The sequence below is a fragment of the Nothoprocta perdicaria genome, unplaced genomic scaffold (genome assembly GCF_003342845.1).
Source record: "Nothoprocta perdicaria isolate Ctin4 unplaced genomic scaffold, notPer1 scaffold_92, whole genome shotgun sequence".
Taxonomy (NCBI): domain Eukaryota; kingdom Metazoa; phylum Chordata; class Aves; order Tinamiformes; family Tinamidae; genus Nothoprocta; species Nothoprocta perdicaria.
The window spans coordinates 1,364,553-1,375,977 of NW_020456221.1; the positions used below are offsets into that span (position 1 = coordinate 1,364,553).

An 11,425-nucleotide genomic window follows, 5' to 3' on the forward strand; every position below is an offset into this window, starting at 1 on the left:
ACTCAAGCAAAACTAGACTGCATTTGTGTTAGGCTTCCTGGTTCAGGCTGAGACTCTTGCTGACCAACCCTCTCTGACTTTGGATTATGCAGCTACACACATCTAGCAGCACACATCACATCAGCTTTAAATCTGGATCAAATCCCCAAATATTTCTAATTTTAAATGTGTTTAAGAGTAACAACTGCATATATTACATTTTCCAAAAGAGGTGTGATGAGTAATTCTGTAAGTTGCTCTGAACTGGGAGATTATGCATTTACACAGATGAAAATTTCATTCTTTCACATGCCAAAATACAGATTTTAATTTCAAAAGATTATTTAAGAAACAGTGTAGAAAAAAAAAATTCTGGTCTACTAAAATCATTTAAATGAAGCACTGTCTTCTGTGCTTTCAAAATGAGCACAAGCATAAAAAAGCAAATTCCCCAATAGCACTGCTGCTCCCCGGAAGTATTTTTAATATTTACGAATACTAACAGTATTAATTAACTAAACCCTTGTGAATACAAATCTAAGGACTATGGCAAGCTATATAACTAAACCACATGATGGTTCCCTTCTTTCTTGACTGAAACTTGACTTCAGCAACTTACCTGGTGTCCCATCCAAAGCAAAATAATGTTTTCCTACTGGAATCTACCTCCAGGAACACACTGCCAATGCACATGTTAGACAAGGACATACTGAAAAGTAAAGAATGTTTGAAGGGCATATGGTTCATTGCAAGTATGCATTTACTAGGAACACAACAGCACACTTGCCCAGAATGGTGTGGGCAGCAGAAAGAGCCAGGTGACAAAAAAGCTCTTTCCCTTTTCTATTCACTTTGTAGCTATATGTGCCACTGTATTAGGAAATGATGATTTAAAGGGATAAGCATGATCTGAAGATAAAGTTATGGTTTAATAAAAGCAAGAAAAATCAGTAAATTTAATATTAAGGGGGTTATTCCATGAATGTGATGTACTGTAAAAAAAGAACATTATAAGGCTATAAAAAGAGAACATTATAAGGCTACCCATTTTTTTCTGTGAATGGTATTTAATCAGTGACAATTTCTGGTCCACTAGATGATTAAAAAAAGAGGGGATTGAAAAGTATTTTTTCTCACCTGTCTTTGGCAAAGGATAGCTGATGTTAAGCAAGTCTTCCAGGAATGAAAATATTGGGCCTGTGATGTTTAAAGCATAGTCAACATACCCATTTTTAACTGCTTCTTTACGAGCCCAAATACGTATCTGCAATAAAATAAGGAAGAATTATTTTTGGACAACCCTTATATTTTCATTTTCTTTGCTTCTCTTTTGTGAATCATTATTTGAAAATGCTTTCTGTCCACGTTTAATCACAGAATCACAGAATGCACAAGGTTGGAAGGGACCTCAGAGGTCATCCAGTCCAACCCCCCTGCTCACGCAGGGTCACCTAGAGCACGGGGCACAGGGCTGCATCCAAGCGGGTTTGGAAGATCTCCAAAGGAGACTCCAAAACCTCTCTGGGCAGCCTGTGCCAGGGCTCTGTCACCCTCACAGTCAAGAAGTGTTTCCTTAAGTTCCTGTGGAACTTCCGATGCTTCAGTTTGAAGCCATTTCCCCTAGTCCCCCAGGCCACCACTGAAAAGAGGCCGCCCCCTCCTCCTCACTGCCTCCCTTGAGGTGTTTATAGACACTGATCAGGTCCCCCCTCAGCCTTCTCTTCTCCAGGCTGAACAGGCCCAGCTCTCTCAGCCTTTGCTCACAGGGCAGATGTTCCAGGCCCCTGATCATCCTCGTAGCCCTGCGCTGGACTCTCTCCAGCAGCTCCACATCCCTCTTGTCCTGGGGAGCCCAGAACTGGACGCAGTACTCCAGATGTGGCCTCACCAGGGCTGAGTAGAGGGGGATGATCACTTCCCTCGACCTGCTGGAGACGCTCTTCTTAATGCACCCCAGGATCCCGTTGGCCTTCTTGGCCACCAGGGCACACTGCTGCCTCATGGCCAACTTGTCGTCCACCATGACACCCAGGTCCCTCTCTGCAGGGCTGCTCTCCAGCAGGTCCACCCCTAATCTGTACTGGTGTCCAGGGTTATTCCTCCCCAAGTGCAGGACCCTGCACTTGCCCCTGTTGAACCTCATGAGGTTTCTCGCCGCCCAGTCCTCCAGTCTGTCCAGGTCCCTCTGGATGGCAGCACAGCCCTCAGGGCTATCAGCTTCTCCTCCCAGTTTGGTATCATCAGCAAACTTGCTGAGGGAGCACTCCAGCCCTTCATCCAGGTCGTTAATGAATAAGTTGAACAGGACCGGACCGAGAACTGACCCCCTGGGGGACACCACTAACTGCAGGCCTCCAACTGGACTCCGCACCATTGACAACCACTCTCTGCACCCTGCCATCGAGCCAATTCCTAATCCATCCAGCCAATTTCTAATCATGCAATAAAGCCTTTCATCAAAAACCCAAACAGTGTTTGACCTAGCAAAAAATGAAGCAGTGCCTAATCCCACAAAAATCCTGGAGAGTTCTGTACTTCAAGGGAGCCAAGAGTTGAAAACATATATACACTGCTAGAGCAAGTGGATTCCTAAGCATGCTTTTATTAAATATGAAATGCTTCAAAAATATTTAAATGCACACATCGTAAGACCGTGTATTCCAGACAGTGAGCCTGGGGGACAAATTTTCCTTCAGCCTACCACTGGGTCCCTGAAGAGAAATTAATGGTTAGATAGCAATTGCTGTTCAAATATTTGTGGAAACATCAGGATATACATTTACAAAGAGAAGAAAAAAAAAAATCAGCCAGCAGGCCATCCTCAGCCTCTGAGCCCCTCTTTTCAGCCAAGGCTTCAGGCATTTCGAAGACTGCCACACTTAAGTTTGAAACAGCTAAATAAAACAGATAGATTCAAAATCCTAAGCTGAAAGTCATCTTTGAATTGTATTACAGGTGTCTGGGACTGTACATTAATCACTGGAAATGTTAAAACAGGTGCAATGCATTTCACATTTACAGACACACAGAGGGATAAACAGAGCACCTGGGTCAAAAACCTAAGGGTAAGATCCCCTCTGGCTCCACTTAACAGCACGACTCAGGAGGCCTCCAGCCTCTTCACCATCTGAAAAGCACAGTGTGAAGGCTTTGCTTTGCTTTGCTTTACCAGTTGGTGCTGACCCAGAAGGCACCACGAACAGAGCTGTGAGCATTTTTTGTTACATGCAAGGGACAGCAGATATGACACACAAATCCAAGCTCCCCCCTTATACGGAGGCAATGCTGTGCTTCCTGCTGTACTTCTGCACTGTCCTCTCACTCTGATAATAATGAAGTAACCATAGATCTAACATACCTGTTCTGTTAGCTTTTAACAAAAGAAGGCAAACTGAACAACTAAAGCCATTATAGTATTTTTTTACAGCTTCTCTCAAAGAGTATTCCAGTGTAATAGGAACACTGAATACTCGCTGTATAAGGAAGCTTCAAATAGAAAAAAAAAAAGTTACTTTTGAAAGCTAAAAAAAATGTGCCCATTGAAGAAAAGCAAGTCCATAAGAGGCTTGGAGATCAGCACTGCTCCTCCCGAGGTCATTACCAGCGACTGAACATCACTGAGTCAGAGCAGCAGTTATAAAAGCTAACAGTGTATGAAGATCCAGACCAGAATGAAGATCCAGACCAGAATGTATGCAGAGCCGTCACCCCCTGAGGTTTCAAGACACACAGAAAATAAGCACTTGTAGAACTGTATCAAACTCCAAATTGTAGGGCAGGATAATAATGATTATAATACTATTATAATATAACATATATATATTATAACACTAGTTATTATACTAGAAAACTGTGTTTTCCCCCCTCAAGCAAATACATTTGGGATGGAAAGCACAGTTTATACCTGCAGTATCTTCTAAAGCACATGATGCAGCACAGAGCCAGTTCCTGCTGTACACTGTGTAATGTTTTATGCACCCTCATATTTACCTCCTTTCCTCGTTCTGTTCTGGTGACATAATCAAAATCACAAATCACAAAAGCAGTTATGTAAGTTGACATTTTCAGCGAAGTATTAAATGTGGTAATGGCCCACACACTTCCATTTTCATCCTTCATTTCAGAAACATCTAAGAGAAAAGTATGAAAGAAATATTCAAACCACGACTCTTGCATAACAAACAAGAAATGGTTTCCTGCATGTTTTTTTCCACCTCTCTCTGATACACTGTAGATCTAAACTAAATCCATATGCTTCTGGCAATGAGCAAGAAGCCAGATTTGGGGCTGCAATCTTGTATCAGAGCTGTAACCCTTCAGGCAAACAATAAAAAATGCACTTGTTTCTTAGCTCAAGCTTCCACAGTGTGTCAAACTGCATCAGTTTCGGATGTGGACAAATTGAACAATTTATCTTATGCTGCAGATACGAGGCATGACCATCCTTAACTCAAATGCAAGTTACGTGTGCCTAAGATTTACTAAGTACTTAATCAGATCTCTTCTGTCTATATAAAGAGAGAAAAAACAATGGTGAGCAAGATTCCAAGCTATTCTTGCAGAGATCCCATATATTACAGTTCCCAAGTTATTTAACTTCTATGCAAATCTCATAAATAATTTTTAGTAATAAAAAGGAAAGCTTAGGGAAAAAAAAAAGACTTGTGGCAATGAACTAAAGAAAGGATCAATTAAGAAGCGGGCAAGAGATCCAACAGCTTTCTGAAGGAATCTTAATTTATGGAATTTGTTTGGAATCTGAACCTGCACTCCACACAATGACACGCAAGGGAGAGGAGGGTCTCTGCCAAAGAATTACATGTAATTACATGCCATTCTTATTGCATATATATACACACAAGAAATTACAGTCTCCTTGCCTCGTAGAATACATTTTTGTATGATCTACATACCTTTAAAAACCTATGTAAAATAAAAACAATTCCTGAATGCTACAATTAAAGGTTTTCCACAAACTTCTGGAATTGCCATTGTCTTTTGAGGGCAGGTCATGCAGCAAGATACATCAGCAGTTCAATAAATGTTAAGAATCAAGCCATGTCCAGCCCTCAGCAACCAGACAAGAGCACATCACAACTGTTACATCTTCAGTTATTGTCAGAGTATTCATTAATTATGAATACTTGCCTGAGAATTTTTTTTAATTTATAAGCATTTTCCATGCTTTCCTGTGCAAAGCATTAGCCCATGGAAAACAGAATGCTGTTGCATAGAATGATAAAGTTACTATTAAGAAGAATTACATTCTTAAAGAAAAATTCACAGGCAGGAAGGGCAAGCACAGAGAAGCCTGCTTGCTGTTTACTTACCAATAGCAGGCATGTTGGAAAGAGCTACATAGCTTGGGTCATGGATGATTCTGATATCGAATGTTGCCTTCATGGCTGGTTCATCAAAGCATGGATAAACTGTCCTGGCATATGTTGGTTCCATTTGGGATGCAATCAGCATTCTATATTGAAAACACAAATAAGACTGATCCAATATGTTACAGCTGGTGGAAATGAACTCATAGTGCACAAAAATATGAAATGAGACCAAAAAAAAAAAAAAAAAAAGACATATACAGATTGAGAAGATACTTGGTTATTATTTAAAGTCATGATCAAATCCTCTCTCCACCAGACAGCTCAGTTTGGAGGTTTCTAAATAAAAGTGGGTTTTGTTTTTGTTTTATTTTAACTGAGTTACATTTTTTCCCCTTCATGAGCTTTTCTGGATATATTTTGACTACTTGAGCTTTTCTAGTTTGATTACTAAGACTATAGTGATTAAAGTTTTAAATAGAGGAGGCAAGTCCTCAAAAAGCGATCCAATGCCCAACCTTCATTTCCAAATGAGAATCTCTTCTGTGTGCAGCTGCTCATTTCTTTAATGCAGGCTTTTTTAGCAATACATTTTATTAAAAGACGGTAAGCATATTATCTGCTGGCTAACCATGAATATATGCATTTGCCAATTCCAGCCAAACCTTACAGATTAAAACAAAACAAAAACAAACAAAACAGTGAAAGTGGTGCCAGGGTGCAGAGTATTCTTTTTCTGCATTTGCCCTGCTTGGGGCAGATCTTTGTCACAAAGTGCTTGGAATAAAGAGAGAAAATCACTGTATCGAGTGGTCAAAATTAAAATAATAGTAATAATAATAAATTTAAAAATCTGGGCAGTTCACAGTGAAGCACCTTTCTGGGAACCTGTGAGCCAAAGGCTACTTAAAGCACTGAAAACTGTAAGAGACAGACTTTTACACATACTTGAATGAAGTGGACAATAATGTACATGCTAAATACCGAAGAACAGAAAGGCATGCAACCACATCACTGAAGACAATCAAACTTTCTACAATGTTTAGAAGATTTCAAAGTAAGTCACATAAATGGCATTTCCAGCAGCTACCACTTGCAAGAACGGCATGATCCGTTTTTTTCATGGCATTGCATTTAACATCATTGTAGCGTCAATATTTTTCAGCAGTAGCCGAGTGCATTCGACACGTGAGGTTGACAGAGGCTTAGGCTGAGCACAGAGCTACCACAACCATGCCGGGGGCTGCAGGGGCAGCACCAACAGCTATGCAGTAAGCAGCAAGCAGGATGAGCACTGCATGCCCAGCGCGACCGCATCTGCTGAGCACGGGACCTACCAAAACAACAGGAAAGGCTGAACAACCCTGTCGGCACCAGGGGAACTACAGCCTCTGGGGGCTCTTTGCCAGCAGAAACTAACACAGACACACAGCAAATTTGGTCTTCTGACCACAAGAATTCCTGCTCAAGAGCACAACATTATACATATAAATATATATATACGGGGCTGAAGCACAATCGTAAAAAAAAAAAAAAAAAAAAGAAAGCCAAAAAAGAAATATGAGGAAGGATTAAAATGTTATTTTTCAGTGAGGCTCCAAGTAAGAAGAAAAATGAGAAGGATTCATGCATGTTACACAAATAACTTATTTCACAAACACTACCTCACATCACTTCTCAAAATGAGTCACATCTGGGGTTTTGGGTTGTTTTTAAAAAAGGTGGAGGTATTAGTATAAAGTGAATCACCCGCACACTGCAGTTTTATCACAAAACAAGCTACCCACAGGGAATTTCACTTGCAAAAGAGCCTAATATTGCATAAGGAGGCGGGTAAGTTCCTCCATTACTTCTGCAGTTTTGTGCACTGATTCATCTTCTTTTTTAAAAAATGATTTTTGTAAACATAACGCTGTCTCCTCATCCTACTAAAATAAGAACAAAATCACAATATTTTTAAATAAGAAGAACCAAACAGAAAAAAAAAAAAAAAGGATGTCTCAGCTTAAAACTTTATCAATTTAAACTGAGTCGATTATTTTTCAGTTGATGTGTATTTAACAGGGAAAAAGAAAGTAAGTTTCAGGTGTACTCAGTGTACTCAGGTACACTCAAGGGAGTGTTATTTCACCCAATAAAAAAAACCACTGTAAAAGAAATGTTTTATGTTGATATAAACAGATTTTTCTTTTAAAAATGTCCTTCTCACTAAAACAATGCTATTTGCAAGTCATAACACTTGTGCTAACATCTTTTACAGATGTATTTTTCCACATTAAAAACCATATCAGAATCAAAAAAAAAAAAAAAACCATAAAGTTGTTTTACACACAGAATCACAGAAAACAAAGTCAAGTCCAAGATTCCCCGCTTTGAGGCACAAATAGCTGTACCGATGCCATTTCCAATCCTACTTTCTGACATTCCAGCAGTCTAGTATTTGGTAGGTACGCAATAAATAAAATAAAATAAAAATGTTCGCCTAAGGATTGTGCTTCCAACCTCAATGATTCCATAATTCTGTTAATAAGGGATATGGGCTGCATGGTGTCCACACAGATGCTGGGTGTAAGGTCAGGTGTCTTAGCACCAACTGTCAGGAGTAAGAACGGGCAGTTGTTGCCAGTGACCCAACTGATCACGAGCAATTTTTGCCCTGGAAACTGAGTACCATTCGGGTTGAGTTTGTTCTGTTTTCTGCAAGTAGTAGAGTCTTCTCATTACAAAAAATCAAAACAAAACAAAAAAAAAACCCTCTCACAGAATCAGGGAATGGTTGAGGTTGGAAGGGACCTCTAGAGATCATCCAGTCCAATCCCTTGCTCCAGCAGGCACACCCAGAGCACGGGGCACAGGGCGGCATCCAGGCGGGTTTGGAAGATCTCCAGAGAAGGAGACTCCACAGCCTCCCTGGGCAGCCTGTGCCAGGGCTCTGTCACCCTCACAGGAAAGAAGTTCCTCCTCACATGGAGGTAGAACTGCCTGTATTTGAACTTATACCCATTGCCCCTTTTCCTGTCACTGGCCAACACTGAGAAGAGCTTGGCCCCTTCCTCCCTGCATTCCCCCTTCATGAACTTACACGTGTTAATCATATTGCTTCTCAGCCTTCTCTTCTCCAGAGAAAACAGGCTCAAGGCCCACACTACCTTGCCATCGTGCTTCAGCCCCAGCCTGGGCAGAACAGGGAACAGCACCATGTGTCCATCAGCTGATTCTGCAAACCTGCTGAGGGCAACATGGACATCCGACCAAGAAAACTGCAGTTGCCAAAACCCAGACCCAATGAAGGCTTGGGGAGCCTCACTCTCGGATCCATCCACCTCCCAAGCGTTTGCCACTCGGAGTTTAAACCCCCCTGTAATCAGAAGACTCCAGCAGTTTCACAAGCACAAATCACAAAAGCCACTACAATTTCCAGCACATACAAGAAGTACAAGAATCTGTTTGACTGCAGATAAACGGCACTTTGTTACAGCTGGTTTCAGTTACGGACTTGACTGGTCTCACAGGGTACAAGCGAGGCCAGAAGCCCAGACAGGAATCGGATCCCCAAAGGCCCGCTGGGCATCAGTGAAAGTCACTTCAGAAAAGCCAGGGACGGGTGCATGGGGTCCGCCAGAGCGGGCAGCGATTCCTCCCCGTGCAGCTGGCGCTTGGCTTGTACTGACAGCGTGGAGCAAGACACTGAATGCCACTAAACAGCGCCTGGCCTGTCAGATCCTCCATCAGATGTCAACTTCTTACACCATTAGCAGATTGTTGGAGCAGAGAAAAGGCAGATTTCAACATGCACCCTCGCTGAAAGAGGAAGGCAATTAGGAAACTGCTATGGTGAAAGGAGGACTAGTCCTCAGAAAAGGAAGAAAATAACAAGACACTGCTGCATGCTTTGAATTCAGAGAATGCCTTTTTGAAGCAGAAGAGATATGCAAAACCCATTTAAGAGTACCAGGAATGCAAGCAGGAACAAGTAACCAAAACAATATGTTATTCTGCAATCAGTGGATTTTCTTTGATTTATTCCAGAGTCTGAATACTGCTGGCATCTATCTCTTTAACCAGACGGCAGTCTCACATTTTGTTAGTGCTTCTTGACAAGTTAAGATTAAAACGGAACAATTGTCACAAATCCTTTAAACTCTTTAAAATGATTAAAATATGCACAGTTTAATTTTGAAGTATTTCTTCCTGTTTTCTAACGTGCCAACAAAGCTGACAGAGGCAGTTTTTAGATCCTTTGAATTTTACGCAGTAGGTTTCAGTCTGGTTTCTTAGGTAGGATTTGGATGAATTAATATGGTATTAAAAAGTAATGTGATGTAGCATTAAATAATTACATGCTCATTCCACTCTCACTTATTTAGAACATTAATTTTAAAAATGTAAATCAAGCAAAGCATTCAATTTTTTCCTAAACAAACTCAAAAACTGGATAAGTAATCCTGAGAACGACAAAATAACAATTAAAGAAAAACAGAACATATTTTATAAAGTAATTTCGGATTGTATTTTTTTCTGTTAAATAATTGACTTACCACTACCTCCTTTCTCTTAAAAAAAAAAAAAAAAGTCTTCTAAGTTACATTTTCCAGATGTGAAGGACAATGGTATTAGTGAGGATTTACATAAGAGCTGGCAGTAGAAATGCGTACTCATTATTATGGAAAAATCACACAATCTTCTTCTGTTTCCATAAAAAGAAATTAATTTTATTTTAGGGTTTCTCATTACTATTACCCCTGTAGGGGCCGGTACACATAGATCTTGCAGGTGGCAAGGTTATTTGTTGACTGAGAAACAAGAACTTCACAAGTTTTCATTCTTCTTTCAACCTACTGTGCAACCCTCAGCAATTCACTATATCATTAATCACTTTTTTAAAAAATAGTGATTTTTAATGAACCATTTGCCTACCTCTACTTCAAGTCTCTATCTTGAGAAAATTGTCTTCAACATGTTCTATTAAAAGCATGGTGTTACGTTTCATTATTTTTAACAAGTTTCACATGCAGAAATTTCATGCAGAAATTCACATGCAGAATTCATCCAGAGAAAGATTCTCAGGAGGGGGAAAAAAAAAAAAAAAAAAAAAAAACCAGCATTATTTTGAGAGGCTGCTGAGTTTTTAAGTGGTTGACTACTGGACAAACACTCTGGTGGATTCCTGCTTTCCCAAGCCAGGACACATCCCATGGCAGCACAGCATGTGCACCCGCTCACGTCTCCAAAATCACACCCAAATCCGCTGCCCAAATCCCGAACTCCACACTAATTCCTCACAGATGGAGCATGCAGGCAGGAGCTGACATTCACACGCAAGAACTAACACTCATCACACTTAGGCACAGGACTGAGCTGGAGCGTGACTCCCAGGAACTGGATGCAGGTATTGCCAGTCCCCCATCCGCGGGACGAAGCAACAAAGAGACTCAACGTTGTCTCTGAACACCTGATGCTGAACTTTGCCTTTCCTATACACCTTTTCAGTATGCACCCCTCCCTGCAAAGGGAGACCCAACCTGACAGACCCTAAAAATGCTCTGGGGTGAAAGAAGGAAAAGCACTGATGAAGGACTGGGGGAAAACATAGGAAAGCTTCTCTAAAGCACAGATATTGAAGGGGAGAAAAGGGCCAACACTTGCTAAGGAGCCATTAGAGCCAATCAAGAAAAAGTGGTACGGCAGAAATCAGCACATCAAGGATGCAACAGGGAACAGGAAAGGAGCAGCAGCCCTGGGATCCAGAAGACCAGCTTCCACAGAGCTTTGGGTGGAATTCAGCAAGTTTCACCTTAGAGGCAAGCACATTCTCCACGCCATGCATTAGCGCAGGCCAGGGTAGGAAATCCCTGGGGCAGGTGCCTGGGCAGTGCTCACGCCATGTGCCATACCCCACACGCCAATGCACGCTCCACACGCCGTGCGCCACACGCCACGTGCCACACACCACACACCACGTGCCACACGCCACACACCACGCGCCAGGCGCTTGCCATGCCCCGGGCGCGCGGGGCGGGCGCGCTGCGCACCTGCTGCGGCCCTGGTCCGTGTAGCGCGTGAGGAAGAGCCCGTGCAGGCGCTCGTGCAGGCGGCCCTGGAAGGCGAGCTGCAGCTCG

General features: G+C 41.7%; 1 protein-coding gene across 1 annotated transcript in view; it reads right to left on the reverse strand.

Annotated features, from left to right (window-relative positions):
* The window catches only part of LVRN (laeverin), a 39,757-nt gene that overhangs the window by 23,942 nt on the left and 4,390 nt on the right, over positions 1-11,425 (reverse strand). The window contains exons 3-6 of the mRNA XM_026052836.1: positions 11,339-11,421; positions 5,310-5,452; positions 3,970-4,109; positions 1,117-1,243 (exon numbers count right to left, since the gene is read on the reverse strand). Coding sequence (XP_025908621.1) covers positions 1,117-1,243; positions 3,970-4,109; positions 5,310-5,452; positions 11,339-11,421 — 493 coding nt within the window. The remainder of the gene's footprint in view (positions 1-1,116; positions 1,244-3,969; positions 4,110-5,309; positions 5,453-11,338; positions 11,422-11,425) is intronic.